This window comes from Neovison vison, chromosome 2 (genome assembly GCF_020171115.1).
Source record: "Neovison vison isolate M4711 chromosome 2, ASM_NN_V1, whole genome shotgun sequence".
NCBI classification, from domain to species: domain Eukaryota; kingdom Metazoa; phylum Chordata; class Mammalia; order Carnivora; family Mustelidae; genus Neogale; species Neogale vison.
This window is the reverse complement of record NC_058092.1, coordinates 225,238,622-225,265,633: the sequence shown is the minus strand read 5'-3', so window position 1 is coordinate 225,265,633 and position 27,012 is coordinate 225,238,622. Positions and strand designations below refer to the sequence as shown.

Here is a 27,012-nt window from a genome sequence, read left to right as displayed (position 1 = left end):
TCTCGGGGCGCCTAGGTGGCTCAGTGGGTTAAAGCCTCTGCCTTCGGCTCAGGTCATGATCTCAGGGTCGAGCCCCACATTGGGCTCTCTGCTCAGCAGGGAGCCGCTTCCTCCCTCTCTCTCTGCCTGCCTCTCTGCCTACTTGTGATCTCTGTCTGTCAAATAAATAAATAAAATCTTTAAAAAAAAAAAAAAAAACCTCTTCTCAAGTATAGAATTCCTACTAATACTTTCCAAACTAGGGAAATCTTAGATGAAAGAATGCTGGGTTTCTTGCACTGCTGAATGACAAACTGTTAATCTTCTAGTTCTATTTATCTATTTGATTTTAGGCTTTAATAACAAGTTACAAAATATCAAGTTCAGAGCAACATTTTATTCTCAGATTTTATTTTACATATGAAACTATTACATAAGGTAATGTTGGTTTCCCTTTTGCTCAAGAATAAAAAGCAACAGGCACTGCTGAAAGATTAACAGAAATTTCATTCTTTAATATTTAATATTGATTCAAAACCTGACAGATTCTAACGTTTTTTAGACAATAATACAGGGAAGCTTTGGTAGCCTATGCTATTTTTCCTAAGTTATGAATAGCAGACAGACTATATATAAACTATAAATAATTAGAGCAATCATTTTTATTTTATTTATTTTTGGCTTTTTGAAAAATTAAATTGTTAAACATCCAATATGGTTTTTTGAAATGTGTAAGAGGTTGAGAAATCAATCTGTAAGAAATTCTGTCATCAGATGATTACTGGAGACTTCTGGTTTCTGATCCAGCATGTTAGGCATTCAGAAGTTACCACTCCATCCTAACAAAAAGTAAGAAGCAGCACAAAATGAAAAGTCAACAACTCTTCTTAGATCTGTCAGAGACGTGAGGTCACAGAGCAAATCACTGCCTGCAAGACTGGAAAGACAGGAGTATGCAGAGAATCACAGTATACCACATTTGAAACCTCTGCAGGAGCCAGTATGTGGGGAAGAAATCATGATCCAAGGGCCTCCTATAGCTGATCGATTGCTGGAAGCTCAGTGTGGACAACACTGAGAGTTAAAATTCCCAGAAGGACCCAGTCACAGGGGCACTCCCACACTTTTTTTTTCCTTTAACCTCCAGGAGCTCTACAAAGTCCTCACAGTGAACATCAAAGACAAATCTTCTTGTGCTTCCAGCAGGGGAAGACAAAAAGGAAACACCCTGAAACATGTCAGAGCATTCCGTTCTTTTTAACAAGGCCGGGAAAAACTTTATTGGAGCCCACCTGAACTGTTGGGAAATACCCAACTCTAGCCTGCTCGGGCCTTCTGCGTGGGGAAAGAAAGGCACAAATCCAGCCAGCAGAGGATTTTGGACGAGAGCGCAGAGGATTTTGGACGACAGACTTTGGGCAATAATGATGTGTCAGTGTAGGTTCATCAGCTGTAACAAAGGAACCATTCTGGTGTGGGATGTTGACCGTGGGGGAAGTTGTCCATGTGTGGGGGAAGAAGACATAAAGAAATTCTCTGCACCTTCCTCTCAAAATTGCCGTGAACCTAAAACTACTCTAAAAAATAAACTTTCATCAATTTTTAAAAGACTATCTTCCCTAACTGCCGAGAAAAAAATGTTTAAATTGAGCATGTACATAAACTTGTAAAATACCGAAAGAAATACAGATTTGTGACAGTGTACTATATTCTCGTGTTTCCTATTTTTCCATTCTCACTGTTATCAATTTAATTACATTTTTATTTGAACTTTTACATATTAAGAACTAAACCTATTACTGTATTATATTATCCTTTTGAAGATCATCTTCACAAAGAGAATAACCAATATTTTAAATAAAATATCTCAATTATTAATAATTGCAGTTATTAACAAAGCTTTCTCAGAAAACATTAGGCAAAAGTTGTCTTACGATACATTTCTTTTCTTCAATTTGTAAATTTTAAGTACTAATATCACAATAGCACAACGAAAAAAACCACTGGCAAATATTATAAAATCCATATTTGTTTCTCATTAGCCAAGAAAAATTTCCTTCAAGTTCCATTTACTAGGAAACCTCAAATGATCCCTGAAACAACTTTCCAAAAGCAACATAAAATATATATTATTTCTAACACAGTTTTATTTATAACCCTAAGAATGTTTTTGAAGACTTACTACTGTTAAATGTTTAGTGAAAGACCAGACATGTGTAGTAGAAATGATCATGTAAATCCATTGTTAATATTTAATGTTAACAAGATAACAAGATATAAAGTTAAAAGCAGAAGTATGATAAAAACATTGCCCAAAAGCTGATGTCTTTGAAACAATATTCAGCTACTTTTTGCACTAGATTTTTTTTTTTTTAAGATTTTATTTATTTGACAGAGAGAGAGACAGCAAGAGAGGAAACACAAACAGGGGTAGTGGGAGAGGGACAAGCAGGCTTCCCGCCGAGCAGGGAGCCCGATGGGGGCTTGATCCCAGGACTTTGGGATCACGACCTTGGCCGAAGGCTGACGCCCAACGCCTAAGCCACCCAGGCACCCTTGCACTCAGATTTTGATAAAGGATGCCACCTTTGTTCCTAGTCCTTATTTTATTTCCTGGCATTTCCTTATTGCTCATTAAAAGCCTTTTGGTTAAAAGCAGGGAAGAATGACATAATAGAGAAGGAGTTTATTTCTCACAAGGAGTAGATCACCACCAGCTTTACTTGTATTTACTTCCAGAAAATACAAGATCTCCTTGAAGAGAAGTTCAGTAGCCCTCTTCCCTACAAGGATGCAAAGGGAAGGGCATATAATTTAAATGGATGTGGAACAAAAATAATTGGACATCATCAGCACAAATGAACTGTAGAAAGCCACCAAGAAGGTAAATATGACAACAGACACAAACAGTGAAAGAAAAGACTTACAGAAAAGAAAAATGCAGCAGACTAACTGCCCAAGAAAAAATGGTTGAAGTAGAACACAAAACTCTCAAGAAATCAAAATCAAGAAAACAAAAAAAGAAAAGAGTCAAAAACAGAAGACATAAAGGCAGAACTTAACAACTGATGTACACACCTCTGGCAGACAGCCCTCCCAGCAGTATGTGTCACAATTTAGCTCATCAGTGATGAAGATACACTTCATCCTGGTGTATAATCATGTTTCATATACCTTCTCAAAAAATTCAGTTAGACTTTTCATGGTGGAAATGCAAGGTTCTCAAAAACATTGTTTTAAAAGAGATAAAAATCCCCAAATAAACAACCATAAAGAAGAAAAAACATCTGAATTGTAACTAAGAGATGGAAAATTCAAGTGAATTCAAGACATATTGATAATTATTAAGGAGGGCACAGATTGCATGGAGCACTGGGTGTTATATGCAAACAATAAATCATGGAACACTACATCAAAAATTAATGCTGTACTATATGGTAACTAAAATAAGAAGAAGAAGAAGAAGAAGAAATTCCAACCACTATTTCAAGATTTATAAGGAAGAATAAATAGAAGATTTCTAAAAAAGAATAAATAGAAGAAAACAATGTAAGTATCAAAGACCATTTTTAGCGGTAAAGAAAGACACTACTCTTCAGATTCAAAGAGCAAATGAGAATCCATTTTTAAAATTTAACTCAATTACTGGAAATTGAAATGAATTACAGAATTTGGAATCCCAAGGATTAAGAGAAAAAAAAATACAATCTTTTATTTCTTGAAGAATTTTTTTAAAAAGATGCCCCACAAAGGAATGAAAATCAAATTCACAGGAAAATTCTCACTCACACCACCAAAAACTACAAGGTCTAAGGATAGAATAACCTAGAACTCCCACATCCAGCAACTTAATCATTCAAGTGAACATAAAAAAATACGCTTTAGACATACAAAAACTCAAAAAGATTATTATCCATGAATTCATTTGAATGAATTACTAAAGACTATTCTCCAAAAGGTTAATAAATGAGACGGAAGACATGGAATACAAGAAAGATTTGTGAATAGTGAAGACGACTTAGATTTAGGAAGTTCTTAAGCATGTAAGACCTTGGAAAGTTTACAAGCTCCTTTTTCACTACCCTTTACCCTTTTATTCTATAACACACACAGAGAAGCCCATAGAGAAAAGTGAGATTAATCAATTATTGTACAGAAATTCTCTGTGCCTGCACTCAGCCTGGAGGTGGTACACTGCCTTCCTTGCACCCCTGTCCTAGCCAGCACCCTAGTTTTCTCCCAGCAGCATCCACTATCTGTCATTTACATTAATTTTTTGCCTTACTCTACAGTTTTACCACCTAAATATTCATTCCTAAACAAGAGAGCTTAGTTTTGCCTATTTTTGAACTTTATCTAAATGGAGCCATTCTGTATATAATCTTTTGTGTCTGATTTCTTTCATCAAACATTAAAGTTTGTGGAAAGACAAACATGATTATGAAGGCAACAGAGCCTGGGTGCTATCAGTTCCCCCTAAGACTGCATCACTGGATGCAGCTCCCCTAGGCAGCTGACTCCTAATAAGATGTTTTCTGTGGGAGTAAGACCCTTTTATGCCTGCAACAACCCAGTGCCATGTGCTGAATGAGGCCCGTCCTCATTCCCTATTAAAAAAAAAAGGGAGATGGAGAGGAGAAGGGAGATGAGGGAAATTGGAAGGGGAGATGAACCATGAGAGACTAAGGACTCTGATAAACAATCTGAGGGTTCTGAAGGGGCGAAGGGTGGGGGCATGGGGGAGCCAGGTGGTGGGTATTATGGAGGGCACGTATGGCATGGAGCACTGGGAATGGTGCATAAACAATGAATTCTGTTATGCTGAAAAGAAATTAATTTTAAAAATAAATAAATAAAGTTCCTTAAAAAGGACAGCACCGAGGAGCTCAACACCGAATATACCCAGCCATGTCCATACCAGGAACACCTCTCCACGTGATGCCAAGTACCTGGGGAAACAAATATACCCAACAGCCACAGCCTAGAAGTTCTGGCCTACATTGTGGCACTTACTGTTCTGTCTCAGCTCTTCATGCACCAGTGGTGCCTATATGGAACAAATACAAGTTTGGCTGGCTGGTAGACTATGAGGGTATCTTTGGGAATGATGTAAGCTCTGGAAAGGCCAGTGAGTCTCCATCTGCACTGTCTTAAGCAGCTTGTTACCTCAAAATGACAAGGTCACTCATCTGAGCAAGAAGAGCTTATAACTGGGTGGCCATGTTGTCTGTGGGCTACCAGATCCCGGGCGCCAGCCTCAAAATAGTAGATTCACCACCAAAGGGTATCTCAGTCTTAGGAAGCTCCTCTTAAAAGAAGCAGCTCTTCCTTCCTCTTACAGTATAAGCAAGAGAGCTCAAGGAAGGATGGAAGGAAGAATGCATGGTCGGACAATGCATGCTGCATCCATCATCACGGTTACAGCAGCAGCAGCTGTTCCTATGGAAGGAATGTAAGGAAGCCAATGGGCTGATAAGAAAGTCCAGACGAAACTTTAAAAAGTTGCAGGAACAAGCTGTGTCATGGCCCAAACTCCTCAGAAACCTACAAGTGCCTGCTTGGAAGAGGGAGAGAACAGAGGGAAGCCAGTGGACTGATGCAAAGACCTGAACTGGACCTCCCAGAGCTGCAAAGATTGGCGGAGAGAAGGCGTAACAGTGTTTAACAACTATCAAAGCAATTGTTAGGAGGAAAAAACTAGACGTGGTATGACAAGATCCCCTGAGGAGTATTCCCTTAGAAAGATTAAAACTGTCCCTTCCCTATCCCATTGAACACTTCAACTACAATATCTTCCTGAGTTTAACCCATATGGGGCTTCAAGTGGCTGCTCTTTTGTCTCCCTTCACTGCACTGTAACTGCAGTTCCTTTGGGACCTGGCATTCATTCATTGCAAACACAGGTTATTGCAAGTGAAAGTATTGGGAAGAAAACTAAAATAAAACAAACCTTGGGACTCCTGGTCCTTCTGCCCTAGTGAGCTTCCTGGGCATTCCTCTCATATTCCTCATTCCTCTCATTCATCTGTGTCTGCTTGAATTTAGCAAGTGAATAGATGTTTTGCTTTGTTTAAATAAAGGATTTCTGGTCGAATACACACTAAACTCCAACTTTATCTAAGGTAATTCCAGAGCTAACTGTGGTTGTGGAATGGTGACCCTGGGCACCAGCAGAGTATGTTCTCCAAAAAGGACACAAAGTCTGGATCAGTCACAGAAAGGACAGACCCCAATTAGTGTGGCACGAATGAATCAATTCAACATTGAAAAGCAGGTGAGGGAGCACTGGAAATAAATAATTGTTCCTACCTTCTTATTATAAATCTGAAGAGACCAAATACTTCATGTCCCTTTTGGAAAGGCATTTTTTTGATAAGCTCCAGTGTCAGAGGGTAGATTGTGGAAAGATAAACCATATTTTCTGCCCGCTCAAAGCTCGCTGAGACCAGCAGCTTCCACATTTTCCAAAAGGAAAAAAAAAAAAAAAAAGCTGCATGTGGTTTCAAATTCCTACAAGGACACCAGGTGCTCTCAGTAGTGCTATGCAATTCCCTTGGCAATAGTATCGTGATGCAATCTGCCTTTACAAGAAAGGCCACTCTCATAACCACAGAGTGGTATGATACATATACTCAGTCAAGTCCTTAAAAAATTTGAGGGCACCTGGGTGGCTCAGGGGGTTAAGCCGCTGCCTTCGGCTCGGGTCATGATCTCAGGGTCCTGGGATCGTGTCCCGCATCGGGCTCTCTGCTCAGCAAGGCACCTGCTTCCCTCTCTCTCTCTCTGCCTGCCTCTCTGTCTACTTGTGATTTCTCTCTGTCAAATAAATAAAAAAAATCTTAAAAAAAAAAAAAAATGTGAGCAAGGGGTAAGATCTAGTCCTGAAGTACAACCGATAGCAAGTACAGTACCGACCTGCTGCCGTGACTCCCCATGTGATTCCAAGACTGCATCCTGCCTTCCTGGTAGAAGCACCACCACTGATAGGATTGATATTCTTGCCAACAAATGCTTAATTTGAATCCAATCATGAGGAAAGAATTAGATAAATCCAAATTGGGACAGTTAAAAAAACAAATGGTGTAGATTCTTCAAAAATATCAGTTGTGTAAGACATGGGAACTCTGCTAGATTAGAGGACACTGAAGGAGCACGACAAAGCAGTCTGCGATCTTTGCAGCAATAAGCACTACGTGAAGTGTTAAACTCTCTGCAACGTACACTCAGAGTTGGGGAGAGCACAAATGTGGCAAAATGTGTGTGTGTGTGCCTATGTAGGATAAAATAATTAGAATTCAAAACTGATGGTATAGTATAATTCTGGAGCTTATACCATTAATAGGTTTTAAAACAACAGTTTTTTGTTGCAACAAAAGCAAAAACTTTTCCCCAACTTTTAAAAACTTCTTCAGATGTTTAATTCCTCCTTCCATCACAGAAAATTGATTTGTGTTGCCTTTACATGAAAAGTCACTCTAAATGAATACTTACGAGAGCAGGTGGCCGTTTGCCACTCCAGACACTGTCCGTACGGGAAAGAGATGATGTAGGCGTTGGAGTCCACGCAGCGCCTCGTGCTGCTGCACCACATGCACTCCATGCCGTTGCTGGTGCAGTTGGAGCAGGACGTCCGTAGAGAGCACGGCTTTTTGCACGGCCTTGCATTTTGATTCGGACTGACTGGAATAAATCAACAAATACAATGATTTTATTTGTTAACTATATTTTAGCACAGATAGATGGGTTTCATTTGTTTTGAGGTTTGGGGAATGTTTCAAGTAAGCCAAGTGTGAAATAAAAATTATAGCAAAAACTACATAATACGATAAATGAAAATGAAGATGAGGTGTTAATACTTCTTAAATTTATTATCAAATTTGAAAAGCACACTTCTTTTGAAAATTTTAATCCTTTACAAAGTACATAAAGTTACATAATTTAAAAACTTCTACATAGAGATGTAGCCCATAACCTAGTTTTCTGTCTTTGGCTAAGCACTACACACATACTCATTATTTACTTTCCCACTAAAATTTTTTCCATAAACATTCCATACCTTATCAAAACAAATGCTTATTAGTGAACATGTCTCTGATAAACAAACAATAAAAATAAAACAATACACTATAAAATCTTTACATGAAATAGAATATTTTTTTTAATGCTAGCAAGGATGTGAAGAAATTGGAACGCTTGTTCATTGCTGGTAGGGATGTAAAATGGTACAACTTCTATGGTAAACAGTAAGGCAATTCCTCAAAACATGAACATAAAATTGCCATATGATACAGCAATTCCACTTCTGCCTATATACCCAAAAGAAATGAACCAGAACTGGAAAAGATATCTGTAAACCCATGTTCATAGCATCATTATTCACAACAGCCAATAAGTAAAAGCAACTCAGGTGTACACGGATGGATGAATGGATAAACAAAATGTTGGATGTACATACAATGGATAATTATTCATGTAAAAAATGGAAGGATATTGTAACATATCATGACAATATGAATGAACCTTGAAGACATTATGTTAAGGGAAATAAGCCAGGCATAAAAGTTCATGCACTTTATGATTCCATCTATATGAAGTAAATAAATTAGTCAAACTCATAGACACAGAAAGTAGAAGGTGCTTGCCAGGGGCTGGGGGAGGGAGGTCTGGAGAGTTATTGTTTAAGGAGTATAGAGTTTGGGAAGATGAGGAAGTTCTGGAGATACATGCTGTTGATTAATGCACAATAATGTCGATGCATGCAATAACACTGAACTCTGCATTTAAAAATGGTTAAAATGGTAAATTTTATATTATGTATATTTTTTAAAGTGTTTAAAAAGAGAAAATAATTCAATATTCCTTTATCACTTAACAAAAATCCATTTCAAGACACACATATGATTTCACTCATATGTGGAATTTAGGAAACAAAACAAATGAGTTAAGAGAAAAAAGAGAGAGACAAACGAAAAAATAGATGTTCAACTATAGAGAACAAAGTGATGCTGACAAGGGAGGAGGGCGGCGGAGGTGGGGGGAGGTGGGTGGTTTGAAATGGATGATAGGGAGTAAGGAGGGCACATGTCCTGCACACCAGAAACTAATATTATACTATATGTTAACTAACTGAAATTAAAGTAAAAACTTAAAAAAAAAAACAATGTATATGTCTAATATTTTATACTGGCTAATAAAACAAATAAAAAATTACCACACAATTAGACAGGTTTGGGGTTTGAATGTCATGGCCAATATAAAAAATAATAAAAGTCAATCACCACAAAATGACATATTAGGAAAAAAAAAAGAACAGAAATGTTTCTTCTTACTTGCCAAATGAAAGAGATCTATAAGATGAAAATGATTCAAAATTAGTTGTTAATCTTAAAAACAAATCTTCCTTCTAAACACTGTAATTATAAAAGTAAAAGTTAACAAAATTAAGAATAGACTCAATCAAAAAATAAAGATTGCATAAAACCATAAAATTTTGGTATTTTCACAAGTTAACACTGAGGTCACTAATAGTAAGTGGGGAATGTAGTTAAAGATAAAATTTACCAAAATTATCAGGGAATCAACATCATAAAAAGATGGTGAAATTTACCTTAGGCACATGGACTACTGCAAGTGGAAAGGCGTGGTAATCATTTTAAAGAAATACTAGTTTACTGCTTACCAACAGGTTTTTCACAGACCAGGCCATCTGCCATCGATGTACAAGGATTCGCTTTCAGGCCTGCCACTGCAGCCTTTTCCAGATATGCACAGAACCCAGAATCATTTGGTTCACCAGGAAGCCACTGCAGCGTCGTGTTTGTAAAAGGAGACATGTCTTCCCATCCCCAGTAGGATATATTGATCTTGCGCAAGCCTACCCATGGTGATACTTTCTGTAAACAATAGCAAAAGGAGTATTAAAGAAAGTTAGATATAAAAAGTCATATTCCGGGGGCACCTGGGTGGCTCAGTGGGTTAAAGCCTCTGCCTTCAGCTCAGGTAATGGTCCCAGGGTCCGGGGATCGAGCTCCGCATCAGGTTCCCTGCTCAGTGGGGAGCCTATTTCCTCCTCCTCCTCTCTCTCTCTCTCTCTGCCTGCCTCTCTGCCTACTTGTAATCTGTCTGTCAAACAAATAAATAAATAAATAATTTTTTTTAAAAAGTCATATTCCTTAGCAAATACCTCATTATCATTAAAAATTACATTTAAGGGAAGCCTCAGTGGCTCAGTTGGTTAAGTAACTGCCTTCAGCTCAGGTCATGATCCTGGAGTCTCAGGATCAAGTCCCACATCGGGCTCCCTGCTCAGCAGGGAGTCTGCTTCTCCCACTGACCTCTCTCCTCTCATGCTCTCTCTCTCATTCTCTCTCTCTCAAATAAATAAATAAAATCTTTTAAAAAAAACAATCAAAAAATAATTTAAAAAGTAAAAATTACATTTAAAAATATATAGAACTGCCTTTCTAATGACTTCCTGTACCAAGGATAATTAACAATTCCAGAATATTTTAGAGAATGATGTAGAAAAGAACACTATTTTTCAAAAATAGATCTTGCACTCATGCTACATAATTGGGGCCAGTTGTTTAGCCCTTGTGAACCTCAGTTGCCTCTTCTACAAAATGAGGTTATAGATGTCTGATATAAATAACTACCTTACGCAACAAGATCACTAAAAAATTAACATATTGCCGCTGCTGCTCTGCTACTGCTCGACTTTAACAATTTAATCAGTTCTGGGGCTAAGAATCTACAGCTAAGTTGCCATACACGCACTGTGAGAGAACAGGAAACAAAATCAACAAACTGTATACAGAGGTGAGTGAAAACTTAACATGTTCACATAAGGACTAAGAAGAAAAACTGCCTCTGTCCTAGTTCAGACTTCTACTGGTACCTCAGGACTTTTACTCAATTTTAGATGAAGTTATGTCATCTACTTTCATTATGAAAGAGATCAAGAAAATTGATAAAATCTGACTTCTTTGCCCAAAATTTAATAGATTGCCAAATGCCACAAAACGAAATACTCCTAATGCTCTCATTAATATTTCAAAAGGGGTTTGAAAAGAAATCCATTCTGTATACACAGATTTATTTTAATCATGAATCAATTTTAAAATGTGTTTATTAAAATATATTTTTAAAATGATATTTTTTTGCTACTCTATAAAATGTATTAGATTATAAACAACTCTTTTTATTTTCTTATTTCTGAATTATGTGGGGTTTCATAAATTTTTTTTATTTTTGTCTCACTCTCTTGGGATATAATTGAAAAATTTAAAAATATAGATCTAAAACACATACAATTTAATGTTTTGGTACATGCAGTCAACATGAAATGATTACCACAATCAAGCTAATTAACATGCCCATCACCTCATAGAGTTACCTTTATATTTGTGGTGAGAACATTTAACACCTAGTATCTTCAATTCCAAGTTACAATACAGTATTATTAACTAGTAACCATGCTGTACATTAGATGTCCAGAGCTTATTTATCCTGTATAACTGAAACTTTGTACCTTTTGACCTGTATCTCTACATTTCCCTCATACCCTGTTCCTGGCAACCCCCATTCTATTAACTGCTTTTATGAGTTTGACTTTTTTAGATTTCACATATAAATACAATCAAGCAGTATTTATCTTTCTGTATCTAGCTTATTTCACCTAGTGTAATGTCCTCCAGGTTTATACATGTTGTAGCAAATGGCAAGATGTCCTGCTTTTGTAAGGCTATATAATATGCCATTATCTATCTATCTCACATACCTCATTCACACACACACACACACAGACTATCACATATCACATTTCATTTTCTTTATCCATTTACCCATCAATGAACACAGGCTGTTTCCATACCTTGGCTATTGTGAATAATGCTGCAATGAACATGGGAATGCAGATGCCTCACTGATATCCTGTTTACATTCCCTTTGAATATATACCCAGACATGGGATTGCTGGATCACATGATAGTTCCATTTTTAATTTTTTGAGGAACATCCATACTTTTTTCCAAATTGACTTTACCAATTTGTATTCCCACCAACAGCATACAAGTGTTCCTTTTTCTCCAGATCTTTGCCAACTTGTTATCTTGTTTTTTGTTAACAGCCATTCTAACAGGGTCACTTTGATTTTGAATTGTATCTCCCTGAAGATTAGTGATACCCAGCTTTTATCATATACCTGTTGGTGATCTGTATATTCTGTTTAAAAAAATGGCTATTCGTATCCTTTGTCCCTTTCTTCACTGAGTTCTTTTTCTTTGCTATTGAGTTATTTGCCTTCTTATATATTGTGGACTTTAACTCCTTATCAAATGTATGATTTACAAACATTTTCTCCCACTCCACAGGTTGTCCCTTTCCTGTGCTGATTGCTTCCTTTGCTGTGAAGACACTGATTAGTTTGATGCAATGCCATTTGTCTATTTTTGCTCATGGCCTATACTCTTGGGGTCATTTCTAAAAAATCATTGTGAGATAAGGGTCCACATTCATTCTTCTGCACGAGGATATCCAGTTTTCCCAGCATCATTTATTGAATTGTCCTTTCCCCATTGTATGTTCTTGGTACCTCTGTTGAAGATCAGTTGATCATAAATGCATGAATTTGTTTCTGGGCTCTCTGTTATAATGTGTCCTAGTGAAGGCTCTCTTCATGTTTTTAATCTATTTGGGGTCTCATGGGTCTGGATGTTCATTTGGGGAGTTTCAGATTTGAGACGTTTCCTGTTATTATTTCTTTAAAGGAAATTTCTGCCTCTTTTCTCTTTCTCTATGACTTCTGGCACTCCCAAAAACCATGTATGGATGCATTTGATGGTCTGTCATAGGTCCCAGAGGCTTTCTTCATTTTTGTGTCCATTCTTTTTTTTTCTTTTTCTACCTCTGACTAGATGATTTCAAATGACTTGACTTTGAGCTCAATGATTCTTTTCTTCTGACTGACAGTGTCTGCTATTGAAGTGCTATCTGAATTTTTTTATTTCAATCACTGTGTTCTTTAGCTTTATAATTCCTGTTTGTTTCTTTGTTGTGATTTCCATGTCTTTGTTAAACTTCTCATTTTGTTCACATATCATTTTCTTAATATAATTTAGTTGTCTATCTTTATCTCTTTTAGCTCACTAAGCTTCTTTTAGATGATTATTTTGAATTGTCAGTTTTTAGTTCTCCATTATTTAGGGTCAGTTACTGGTACTTTATTCTGTTGCTGTAGTAGGTAGTGTCATATTTCCCTGATTTTTTGTGATCCCTATTGCCTTGCATCGGTGTTTCATCTGAAGAAGTAACTACTTCTTTTAATCTTTATAGACAGATGTCAGTAAGGAAAGCCCTTATCATTCAGCCTATCCAGAAATTCCAGAAATTCTAGAGGGCCATAAAGTAGAATCCATAGGCAGGTTTACTGCTGGATTATTCAGCTAGGCTAGCCTGGTGGCTAGGTCACTGGGTAATCAGGTCTCGAGTCTGGGTCTACAGGGGGCTGCCTGGTATCTGGATTCAGAGGGGCAAGCCTGGGACCATTGCCATAGGTCTGGAGTTTGTGTCCACATGAGTAGGCCAATGCCTGGGTTCATGGAAGTGAACCTAGAATCTGTGTCTGTAGATACAGGCCTGGATTCTGGGTCCATAGGGGCCACCTGGTACAAGGGTCCATTGAAGTAGTCATGGGAACTAGGTTTATGAGGGTACACCTAGAACCATGGTCCATGGTGGCAGGCCTGTAGCTGGGTCCAAAAGGGCCAATCTGGAGCTTAAATCTCTTGGGACAGACTGAAGGAAACATGGAGGTTAACCTGGCATTGGGATAATTTTCAATTCTGAATCCATGGATGCCAGCTTAGTCCTGGGGTGAGCCTGGCACCTGGACTCATAGGTATGGACCTGGTTCTGAGTCTATAGAGGCTAGCCTGGTGCCAGGGTCTCCTAGGGTAAGGCTAGTAGCCAAATCCATGGAAGCAGGCCAGATTCTGAGTAACAAAGGATGGGCTTGGTACCTGGGAGCACAGGGGCAAGCCTGAAGGTTGGGTATACAGGGAAGGGTCTGAAGCTTGACTTTCCAGGCGTGAGCCTGGTCTTGGGTCCACAGGAACCAGCCAAGTACTAGAGTATACTGGGCAGGTCCTGAACTTTTGGTCTTCTGGAGCCTAGGGCCACAGGAAGCCTGCCTGTACTGTGAGGCCATGGGGATCAGTCTGGAGCACGCCTGGTACCTGGGTCAGTAGGAACCAATCAGGCATCAGGGTTCACTAGAGAAAACCTGAAGCTGGGTCAGCAGCAAAGTCAGGTGCTCACTTTACTTTTCTTCCCCTTTGTAGAAGGTATCTCTCACCGTGCTTCACTACCCTGCATGGGCTTGGGGGTGGGATGATGCAGGTAATATAAAAGTATCCTTTCTTATTTCTGTACATTTCCCAACTGCTATAATCTCTCACTGAGATTACCTAGCTCTTGCAAAGGTATTTTTGTATATGAATGGTTGTTCAAACCAATGTTTCTGTGAGGGAACAAAAACTGGAACGTAGCTTTGCTCACCACTATACCACCAACGCAGGACAAAAGCTTGAAATTTCCATTCTGTCATCTTGCTGACATTATTCCTAAACACTTCTACCTTAATACCCATAATATATTTATTTTTTCAGTTACTAAGTTAATAATATTATATTGTGATTTGACTTCAAAACTCATGTCACCTTTTTACATTGTGGACTGTCAAGATAGAGAAAAATATGTCTCTCTATTTGAATGTTTAACATACAGAAATAAGATAGATATATCCAGTGTTTATTCTAAATATGTTATACAAATGGTCCAATAGAGCTTCTAAAGACAGCTATAGACCTAGAAATTTGCAAGGTGTATAAATACAATAAATTTCAAAGTTAACACTCAACAAGTATGTCCTAGCTGCAATTAAAATATCCTATGAATATTCATTATGACATATCTCATATCACTTAGTAGAATGCTGTACAGATAGTAGGTAGTCAATAAATTTTGTGAACCAAAGTACATTAGAACAGATATGGTTACTTTCTACCATCCAATTCCTGAGATATAGATAGTACTTAATAAATGTTTCTAATTATAAAAATACACATGCTGTTTTTTCTTGCAATCACCATATATTTCATACATTATTCTGAAAGATATTTTGATAACAAAAAATGATAACATTTTTATAGTTCTTGATAATAACAGCAGGAGTCAATCCAACATAGATATTTCAGATTAATGACTGTGCTTCACATTACAGTGACTCTGCCTACGTTTCCAACTATCTATAGTAAAGACAAGTCATTTAAAATGAAATATTATTCCCTAACTCATCATGGTAAGGATCTGCGAGGAAGAGGAGAGAAACAGAAAAATGAAGCCATTGATAAAACATTTAAAGTAACTATTACCCAGTAAATGAACTGGACAGGGAGTTGAAAATCAAAAACAAATTACTATAGTATGAAAATTTACTGCAGCACACCATAAATCATTACAACATTTCATTAGCCATTTCTGATAAGTAAATGATTATTTGACGCAGAATATCTTTTTAAATTGCCTGAATTTGTCCGTCTTTATTTGCCAAGGAAGTGTTATCTTAAGTGTATACAACTGGAATGACTCAGGATATAATTCATTTTACATAAAGGTATGCTTAATGGAATGTCACCTTGCAGAAGCTTCCACCTTTGAAATTTTGCTACAGCTCAGCTTTCTAATGAAACAAAACATTTTTCTTTCCTAGGACATGCTAGTCCACAAACTCTCAAATCTAAGTTCCTTACACATCCAAAATAACTGTTAGTCCGATGTTTATGATCTATAAAAACAAGCAAGAAAAAATGAGGAACTGACACAAGAAACTTTGAAATATGCAACTTCTAAAATAGCACATTTCATATAAACCAATTAATAACAAAATCAAAGAAACACATCGACAATAATACAATAATAGTACAGGACCTTAATACCCCCCTCACTGAAATGGACAGATCATTCAAGCAAAAGATCAAGAAGGAAATAAAGGCCTTAAATGACACACTGGACCAGATGGACATCACAGATATATTCAGAACATTCCATCCCAAAGCATCAGAATACACATTCTTCTCTAGTACACATGGAACAGTCTCCAGAATAGATCACAATCTGGGTCACAAATCAGGTCTCAACCGGTATCAAAAGATTGGAATGATTCCCTGCATATTTTCAGACCACAATGCTCTGAAGCTAGATCTCAATCACAAGAGGAAAGTTGGAAAGAACCCAAATACATGGAGGCTAAAGAGCATCCTACTGAAGAATGAATGTGTCAACTAGGAAATTAAAAAAGAATTTAAAAAATTCATGGAAACAAATGAAAATGAAAACACAACTGTTCAAAATCTGTGGGATGCAGCAAAGGCGGTCCTGAGAGAAAAGTATATCACAATACAAGCCTTTCTCAAGAAACAAGAAAGGTCTCAAGTACACAACCTAACACTACACCTAAAAGAGCTGGAGAAAGAACAGCAAAGAAAGCCTAAACCCAACAGGAGAAGAGAAATAAGAAAGATCAAGAGCAGCAATCAATAAATTGAAACCAAAAAAGCAATAGAAAAAAATCAACAAAACTAGGAGGTGATTCTTTGAAATTAATAAAATTGATAAACCCCTGCCCAAACTTGTCAAAAAGAAAAAAGAGAAGGACCCAAATAAAGAAAATCATGAATGAAAGAAGAAAGATGACAACCAACACCAAAAAAACACAAACAATTATAATAACATATTATGAACAACTATGTGCCAGCAAATCTGACAATCTGATAAAAATAGATGCATTCCTAGAGGCATATGAACTACGAAAACTGAACCAGGAAGAAAAAGAAAACCTGAACAGACCCATAAAGAGTAAGGAGATTGAAACAGTCATAAAAAAATCTCCCAACAAACAAGAGCCCAGGGCTAGACTGTTTCTCAGGGGAATTCTACCAAACATTTAAGAAGAATTAATACCTATTCTCCTGAAACTGTTCCAAAAAATAAAAATGGAAGGAAAACTTCCAAACTCATTTTATGAGGCCAGCATTACCTTGATTCCAAAAGTAGACAAAGGTCCCATCAAAAAGGGGAATTACAGACCTATATCCTTAACGAACACATAAGCGAAAATTCTCACCAAAATACTAGCCAATAGGATCCAATAGTACCTTAAAAGGATTATTCACCACAACCGAGTGGGATTTATTCCTGGGCTGCAAGATTGGTTCAACATCCGCAAATTAATCAGTATGATACAATACATTAATAAAAGAAAGAACAAGAAACACACGATACTCTCAAGAGATGCCAAAAAAGCATTTGACAAAGTACAGCATCCTTTCTTAATCAAAACTCCTCAAAGTGTAGGCATAAAGGGTACATATCCCAATATTATAAAAGCCACCTATGGGGCACCTGGGTGGTTCAGTGGATTAAAGCCTCTGCCTTCGGCTCAGGTCATGATCCTAGGGTCCTGGGATCAAGCCCCACATCAGGCTCCCTGCTCAGCAAGAAGACTGCTTCCCTTCCTTTCTCTCTGCCAGCCTCTTGGCCTACTTGTGATCTCTGTCTGTCAAATAAATAAATAAAATCTTAAAAAAAAAAAAAAGCTATCTATGAAAAACCCACAGTGAATATCACTCTAAATGGAGGAAAACTGAGAGCTTTTCCCCTAAGGTCAGGAACATGGAAGGGATGTCCACTATTACCACTGTTATTCAACATAGCACTAGAAGTCCTACCCTCAGCAGTTACACAACAAAAAGAAATAAACTTCATCTGAATCGACAAGGAGGAGGCAAACTCTCACTCTTTGCAAAAGATATGATACTTTATGTGGTTAACCCAAAAGACTCCACTCCAAAACTGCTAGAACTTATACAGGAATTCAGTAAAGTGTCAGTAGATAAAATCAATGCACAGAAATGAGTTGTATTTCTTTACACCAACAACAAGACAGAAGAAAGAGAAATTAAGGAGTCAACCCCATTTACCATTGCACCCAAAACCATAAGACACCTAGGAATAAACCTAACCAAAGAGGCAAAGAATCTGTACTCAGAAAACTATAAAGTACTCATGAGAGAAATGGAGGAAAGCACAAAGAAATAGGAAAAACTATCCATATTCACAGTTTAGAAGAACAAATATTGTGAAAATGTCTATGCTACCTAAAGCAATCTACACATTTAGTGCAATTCCTATCAAAATCCCATCTATTTTTTTCAAAGAAATGGAACAAATAATCCTAAAATTTATATGGAACCAGAAAAGACCCCAAGTAGACAGAGGAATGTTGAAAAAGAAAGCCAAAGTTGGTGGTATCGCAATTCCAGACTTCAAGATCTATTACAAAGCTGTCATCATCAAGACAGTATGGTACTGGCACAAAAAGAGACACATAGAACAATGGAACAGAATAGAGAGCCCAGATATAGACCCTCAACTCTATGGGCAACTAATTTTCAACAAAGCAGGAAAGAATGTCCAATGGAATAAAGACAGTCTCTTCAACAAACGGTGTTGGGAAAATTGGACAGCCACATGCAGAAAAATGAAACTGGACCATTTCCTTACACCACACATGAAAATAGACTCAAAATGGATGAAGTACCTCAATGTGAGAAAGGAATCCAGGGGTGCCTGGGTGGCGCAGTGGGTTAAGCCTCTGCCTTCGGCTCAGGTCAAGATCTCAGGGTCCTGGGATGGAGCCCTGCGTTAGGCATAGAGCCTGCTTCCCTTCCCCCTCTCTCTCTCTGCCTGCCTCTCTGCCTACTTGTGATCTCTCTCTCTCTCTGTGTCAAATAAATAAATAAAATCATTAAAAAACAAAAAAAGAAAGAAATTTTTAAAAAGAAAGAAAGAAAGGAATCCATCAAAATCCTTGAGGAGAACACAGGCAGCAACCTCTTCGACATCAACTTCTTCCTAGGAACATTTCCAAAGGCAAGGGAAGCAAGGGCAAAAATGAACATTGGGACTTCATCAAGATCAAAAGCTTTTTCCACAGCAAAGAAAACAGTTAACAAAACCAAAAGACAACTGACAGAATGGGAGAAGATATTTGCAAACGACATATCAGATAAAGGGCTAGTATCCAAAATCTGTAAAGAACTTATCAAAGTCAACACCCAAAGAACAAATAATCCAATCAGGAAATGGGCAGAGGACATGAACAGACATTTCTGCAAAGACGACATCCAGATGGCCAAGAGACACATGAAAAAGTTCTTTCTATCACTCTGCATGAGGGAAACACAAATCAAAAACCACAATGAGATAGCACCTCACGCCAGTCAGAATGGCTAAAATTAACAAGTCAGGAAATGACAGATCTAGCGAGGACGCGGAGAAAGGGGAACCCTGCTACACTGTTGGTGGGAATGCAAGCTGGTGCAACCACTCTGGAAAACAGCAGGGAGTTTCCTCAAAAAGTTGAAAATAGAACTACCCTATGACCCACAATTGCACTACTGGGTATTTATCCTAAAGATACAAATATAATGAACCGAAGAGGCACGTGCACCCGAATGTTTATAGCAGCAATGTCCACAATAGCCAAACTATGGAAAGAACCTAGATGTCCATCAACAGATGAATGGATAAAGATGTGGTATACATATACAATGGAATACTATGCAGCCATCAAAAGAAATGAAATCTTGCCATTTGCAACAACGTGGATGGAACTACAGGGTATTATGCTTAGCAAAATAAATCAATCGGAGAAAGACAACTATCATATGATGTCCCTGATATGAGGAAGTGGAGCTGCAACGTTGGGGGTTTGGGGGGTAGGAAAAGAATAAATGAAACACGATGGGATCAGGAGAGAGACACACCATAAGAGACTCAATCTCACAAAACAAACTGAGGGTTGCCAGGGGTTCGGGGGTAGGGACAGGTTAGTTGTGTTATGGACATTGGGGAGGGTATGTGCAATGGTGAGTGCTGTGAAGTGTGTAATCCTGACGATTCACAGACCCGTACCCCTGGGGCTAATAATACATTATATGTTAATAAAAAAACAAAACAAACAAAACAAACAGATGTTTCTATTGCCTCCCTGCAAATATCTTCATCTGCTGGCCAACTCAAGGTCCTACAAAAGTTAGCTAGGACATAGTCTAAGAAACTTCTTAAGTCCACATTACTAAGATTTCCATCTTCTTTCCACATATATTCCATGTCCATTTATTACTGCAATTATCACACTACAGTATAATTGTGTTTGTCTTCCTCACCATTAATCTCTTTGAAAATAGTGATTGTCTTTTTTTAAATTTTTTTTATTTAATTTCTTTTCAGTGTAACAGAATTCATTGTTTATACACCATGCCCAGTGCTCTATGCAATACGTGCCCTCCATAATACCCACCAACAGGCTCCCCCACCCTCCCACCCCCTACCCCTTCAAAACCCTCAGATTGTTTTTCAGAGTGCATAGTCTCTCATGGCTCATCTCCCCCTCCAATTTCCCTCAACTCCCTTCTCCTCTCCATCTCCCCATGAGTGACTGTCTTTTGATCCCTATTCTCAGCAAGAAGTACATTCCCAAGTACACTGAAGGTGCCCAAAAAATGTTTACTAACTGAATGAATACTGGCTCATTCTTCACAGAAAAATAGAGTTCACAAAAAAATGATTTCACAAATTAGTTTTTCACATGAATTTAATTATAATAGTTTTTCTGTATTCTATTAATATCAGGCATATAATAAATATTTGACAGTCAACAAGTATATTGTGATAACCACTTCAAAATTTTGAATATACTTTTTTAAGATTTTATTTATTTATTTGACAGACAGAAATCATAAGTATGCAGAGAGAGAGGAAAGGAGGCAGGTTCCCTGCTGAGCAGAGAGCCCAACGTGGGGCTCAATCCCAGGACCCTGGCATCATGACCTCAGCCAAAGGCAGAGGCTTTAACCCACTGAGCCACCCAGGCACCCCAAAATTTTGAATATTTATAAAAGCCTAGGACATAATTAATTTAAACATTTTATTAATATGTGAGGTAGGGCTCTACAATTAGAAACTATAATTATAAGTTAAATCATCTCATATTAATACTTATAAGAAATACACATGCTGGGGCCCAGGTGGCTCAATTCGTTAAGTGGCTGCCTTTGGCTCAGGTCACAATCCCAGGGTCCTGGGATTGAGCCCTGTGTCAGAAGACTTGTGCTCAGTGGAGAGCCTGCCTCTCCCTCTCCCTGCTTTCTGCTCTGCCTGCTTGTGCTCTCTCTCTAATAAATAAATAAAATCTTTTAAAAAAAAAAACAAATATAATTGCTAATATCACCAAAAATGTGAGGGTAAGCAGTAACTGTCCATACAAAAATTTCAAAAGGGAGTGTGCACAAGTCCCCTAATTTTTTTTAACATTTATAAAAACTGTTCTTATGTCACTTTTTAAACACAAGGTGCATATTCCTCTGTTACTAGTAAAGGTGAAATCAGCAACCTATTCCTCATCAAAAATCAGGAATTATCTTAAGAGATAAAAGGTTCTGTACAAGCACCCAGGACAGTCAGTGGGGGTGGGGAAATAGCAGGGCAGATTTCTCATTCACTATGAAAAAATTACAATAGTAATATGGGGCAAATATTTTTCCACAATTAATATCAGTATTAATTATTCATTAAATAAATTCATCAACTTACCTAAGAATTCTAAATAATGACTCCTGGACATAGTAGTAATAGCAGCAGTGAGAAACTAATACAAAAATAACAACCCTCAGGGCACCTGGGTGGTTCAGTCCTTGGGTATCTGCCTTTGGCTCGGGTCATGATCTCAGAGTCCTGGGATCAAGCCCCGCATGGGCTCCCTGAACAATGGGGAGCCTGCTTCTCCCTCTCCCACTCCCACTGCTTGTATTCCCTTTCTCGCTGTGTCTCTATCAGATTAATAAAATCTTTAAAAAAAAATAACAACCCTTAAAATGCAAACAATAATAATTACTGTACACCCTGAAAAATAAAATATATATTCTTTATATGCATTATCTCATTTTTTCTGACAATAAACCTACAAGGTAGCTATGATTACTATCCCTGTTACAGATGAAGAATATAGAGCTGGAGAGATTAACTCACTAGTAAGTTTTAAAGATAAGCAGTATGTCCAATTACATGCTCTCCATCATTCTGATGATGGTCCTCAATGTTCCTTTAAAATCAGCTATACCAAGAAAACATTACTTAAGTATTTCTATAGCAAGTAATTGGTAATATTTGCTCTAAAATATTTTCAAGCCAAAATTGTCTCTTCTGTCCTATACAGAGTGAAGTTTTGAAGTACCAACAGACTATTTGTCCAAATAAAAATCATAACTCAAAGTCAAAATAAAGTCGTTGAGATCAGGCCTAATAGAGTTTTCAAAGTAACAGGTAAATTATAGACACACCTACATTATTTGTATAGAAATTTTTCTACTTTGTACATTATCGACCATAGGATATCTCTGCGTGTCGTGTTTTTATCTTAAATGTGAGACCAAATCTAGTATAAACTACAGATTTAAGGCATTTATTATTTATTTTTTATTATTATATTTATAAATAAAATAATATACTTTATTCATACATAAATAAAATTTATTTAATATTGTTTAGTCTTATCACTTACCTGATCTGTTTTGAGTTCTAATTTTATTTTTGAAACAAAATACAAAAATCTGCTATGATGCTATGACGGTTTGTATTTGTACACTTCAAGTAATTACATGAGCTAAATGTTTCAAAACTAGGTTTAGTAAATTATTTCTAAATTTCCTTATATAATCTACTCTTAAGAGTTGACTATATTTTAAAGATCCAAGAGTAGAAAATACTGTAAATTCTTCTTAGAAATAGCTTATAAACTAATATTTTAATACAGTTTTCATTTTTTTATTATGTTCAATTAACCAACATATAGTACATCTTTAGTTTTTGATGTAGTGTTCAATGATTCATTAGTTGCATATAACACTCAGGGCTCATCCCCACACATGCCCTCCTTAATACCCATCACCTGGTTTTCAAAGAAATATTCCATTTTTTATGAAAATATTTTCCATAAAAGCCCCTGAAATATTGAAACAGTTTCTAAGTGCTGTATGTTCCAACAGCTTCTACATACTTTAAAAACTGGTTTTATTTCAGCTAACCTTTAATATATTATTTTAAGCAAATCTACACCTAAAAAAATAGCATAATTCAAAAACACACACACTCACAAAAAATACATATATGCAAATGTAACCAATGTGTTGGTCTTAATTATTTTTATTATTTCTTTATTTGAGAGAGAGAAATAGAGAGCCTGAGTCAGATGAAAAACAGAGGGAAAGGGAGAGAATCCCAAGCCAACTCTGCCCTCAGCAGAGGCTCCATCCCAGGACTTATGAGATCATGACCTGAGCCCAAACCAAGAGTCAGACACCCAACTGACTGAGCCAAACAAATAGTGTTTTAATTATAAGGGACATCTCAAGTTATGAAGACATTACACTTCAAAACAAATTCCTGGGACACCTGAATGACTCAGGCAGTTAAGCAGCTGCCTTTGGCTCAAGTGATGATTCCAGGCTCCTGGGAATGAGTCCCCATCCGGCTCCTTGCTCAGCAGGAAGCCTGCTTCTCCCTCTGACTGTTCTGCCTGCTACTCCTCCTACTTGTGCTCTCTCTCTGACAAATAAATAAATAAAATCTTTTTTTAAAAATGTATTTTAAGGTGTATTTATTCATATGAAATGATTTCTTGGTAAGAAATGTAGCGGCTTACTATGCAAAACATAAGATGAGTAATTTAGAACATCTTATTCCCAAATACATATACAGATGAAGTCCAGTGCCAATTGACTTTTGAAGTCATGTCCACTTTACTTCCAAAATTTAGTAAAAACAATTAATTTAAAAACAAAAAAATGAAACATTGCTAGTGATTTTAGGACTTCCTGTGTATTTCCACAATATAAACAAGTAGAGCTATTACCTGTTGCGTATACTTTTGTATTTCATCCAGAACGAATTCTACTTCTTTTGATGTTGTTAATGAAGCAAGATTTCCGCTGAGATTATAACAATAAAGTTTTGCATTGTCATAGCTTTCTCTACTGGAATTGATTCTAAGACAAGCATCACCAATATGATTCCATCCTTCTCCACAAAGATGAGCTAGTCAAAAAAAAAAAAAAATTCTATCTTATTTTTAGATTACCAAAAGGCATGTATATTCTTCAGTTATTTTAGAATTCTAAATACAATGTCTTTATTTGTTTAAATAACTTTCAATGATAAAAATTCTAAGGATATCAATATGATTTACTAAACAAAATTTATCTAATAGTTTGGTGAAGAATAAAAACAGAAGTTCTTAATTTTTTCCTTTAATTCTTAAGTATAATATAAGCTATGGCTATAACATCTGTTAAAATGTGTTGATTGCCTGCTAGGTTTCTTAGTGTATTGGCATATGGTATCTCAGTTAATAAAATCGCTACTACATTTACATCTTCAGGTTCAATTTATATAATACAAGATCACTTAAAAAAAAATAAACACCACTTAACAAAAGCAATTTCAAAGTTATTCCTCCATTCCATAGCCCTGGTGCACTATTTTGATATAAGCTGAGTTCTTTGATTCTCTAATTATAACTGTAGGGAGATAGGTCTTATTTCTTTTATGTTTAATAAAGAAGCTATAATCTTTGCTTTCTAATGTTTATTTTTATACAAATATTCAGGTTTAACATTTAAACATACTGTACAATAACAGTGGTTTATGCTTAGAATACAAGCTGATCTTAAAACAGTGCTATTTTCTAAAACAAACATTTATAAGTACGTTATAAAGTTATGCTCCAGTGTGTACTAGCTAATAATACAGTGCTTCATTAATACACTGTTCTATAAAGTTTGACTATATTTTCATTTCCATATCACATTAAATGCTTCAGTGCCCTTTGACCTTTGGCTTTAGATGCAGTAGTGCATATTTTCTGGAATTGTTCTAAAGCTGCAATTCTCAAACATTTTGATCTCAAGACCCCTTTATTTCTTAAATATTATTGAAGACTTCACAGATCCTTATGTATTTTTTTATCTATTGGCTTTGACCATATTAAAAATTTTAAATGACCATTTAAAAATATATTTATTTATTCACTTAAAATTGTAATTAAAAAATTCATTACAGACACACTCGTCCAGCTCTTTGGGGTGTCTTGCCCCTTTATACAGGCCAAAGGAGATGTGTCATCAAATTCTCTCCCTGAGAAAGAGAAGCTGATAATTCAAATCAGGCCACGGGCATCAAAAAATTAAGAAAGAACAATGAACGAATAGAGGGTCGGATAGACAGATCAAGGATAAAGCAAAGCAAAATGTTCATTGTAGAATCTGGGTGAGGGTATTGGGTGGGTGTCCTCTCTATGACTCTTTCCAGTTTTCTGTACGTGTAAAAATTTTCAAGATAGGGGTTCCTGGGTGGCACAGTCGGTTAAGCGTCTGCCTTCAGCTCAGGTCATGAGAATCAAGCCCCATGTTGGACTCCCTGCTCAGCAGAGAGCCTGCTTTTCCCTCTCCCTCTGCCTGCCTCTCTGCCTACTTGTATTCTCTCTACCTCTCTGTCAAATAAATAAATAAAATCTTTTAAAAAAATGTTTTTCATAATAAAATGTTGGGGGAAAACACTACAACTTAAAATCAAAAGTAGCTTTTATTTTAAGAGAAATATAGTCTTCAAAACAGAAAAAAGGGGGCACCTGGGTGGCTCAGTGGGTTAAGCCTCTGCCTTCAGCTCAGGTCATGGTCTCAGGGTCCTGGGATCAAGCCCCGCATCAGCATCTCTGCTTAGTACGGAACCTGCTTCCCCCCCACCCCCGCCTGCCTCTCTGCCTACTTGTGATCTCTGTCAAATAAATAAATAAAATCGTAAAAAAAAAAATAGCAAAAAGTATAGCACTCTTTTGCATTTTTGCAAATCTCTTTAATGTTGGTTTAATATGACAATTCTAGTCTCCTATCTACTTCTCCAAACTACTGGAATCATATATTACATAGCCTTTGGAAAACTCCATAATAAACCCATGACAGAACCAGAATTTAAAAAGTAAGTAATCATATGAGTATTACTAGTTTTGACCTCATGGACCCTCTGAGAGAGTCCATGAGCATGGGACTTCTGTTCTTTAATAACTGCAGTCCTACCAAATTGGATACTATGAATAGTACCTAGAATATAGCAATACCTTAATAAAGTATAATTATCATTTAATATGATTGTTTAAAACATCTTTATTTTCCTTTTCAGGCTACAGCTATAGCAATCTTCCTTGTCTTCTGGAATCCAAACTACCTAATCAACTTAAGGAAACAGTATAAAAGTTTTGCTTAAGTATGGCTTTTGTTAACTTACTTAATCAAGGAAGGGTTTCAATTACTTTTGCCCTGTCTCATTTTTTTATGAGACAAAAACACTTATTTGACAAATCATAAAAATGAAAAGAAACGTATGGATCTTTGGGGCTAAACTAAATTATACCACTGACCCAGATATTTTGAGGGCTTAGGGTTTGTAATATTGAGCATCAACTCAGCTTCAGAGTTAAATGGGGAGCGGTAAATTTTTAAAATGAGTTTAGTGAGATAAATTCAAATTGCCAAGTTTATGTGAGCTCAATTGAAAAATACAATTCACAAATGTTCAAGGGAGAGCCTAACTCTGGATAGACGGGGTCCTCCATCTGGAGCATTCACTTCCTCAAGACAAGCTAAGTGGAAAACAGACTATATATACCCAAATTGCTGCTTAGTAAATATGAACCTAGAACAAGGGGAGTTAATTTATAATGTAATTTTTATTACATTTACTGTATGTTATTTATTATTCTCCAAAATAGCCTGGCCAAGTAAAGCCCTTATACCAAACTAATATTCTTTCCGGGGAATGAGTAGATGGGTGCTACCAATCATGACTTCGCTTATTTTTCCA

At 36.8% G+C, this 27,012-nt stretch overlaps 1 protein-coding gene across 1 annotated transcript in view; it reads right to left on the bottom strand.

Moving 5' to 3' along the window:
• ATRNL1 (attractin like 1) overlaps nt 1–27,012 on the bottom strand; it is an 810,828-nt gene that overhangs the window by 625,542 nt on the left and 158,274 nt on the right. Inside the window, exons 15-17 of the mRNA XM_044240595.1 lie at nt 24,011–24,192; nt 9,659–9,872; nt 7,471–7,659 (exon numbers count right to left, since the gene is read on the bottom strand). Of these exons, the coding sequence (XP_044096530.1) occupies nt 7,471–7,659; nt 9,659–9,872; nt 24,011–24,192 (585 nt within the window). The remainder of the gene's footprint in view (nt 1–7,470; nt 7,660–9,658; nt 9,873–24,010; nt 24,193–27,012) is intronic.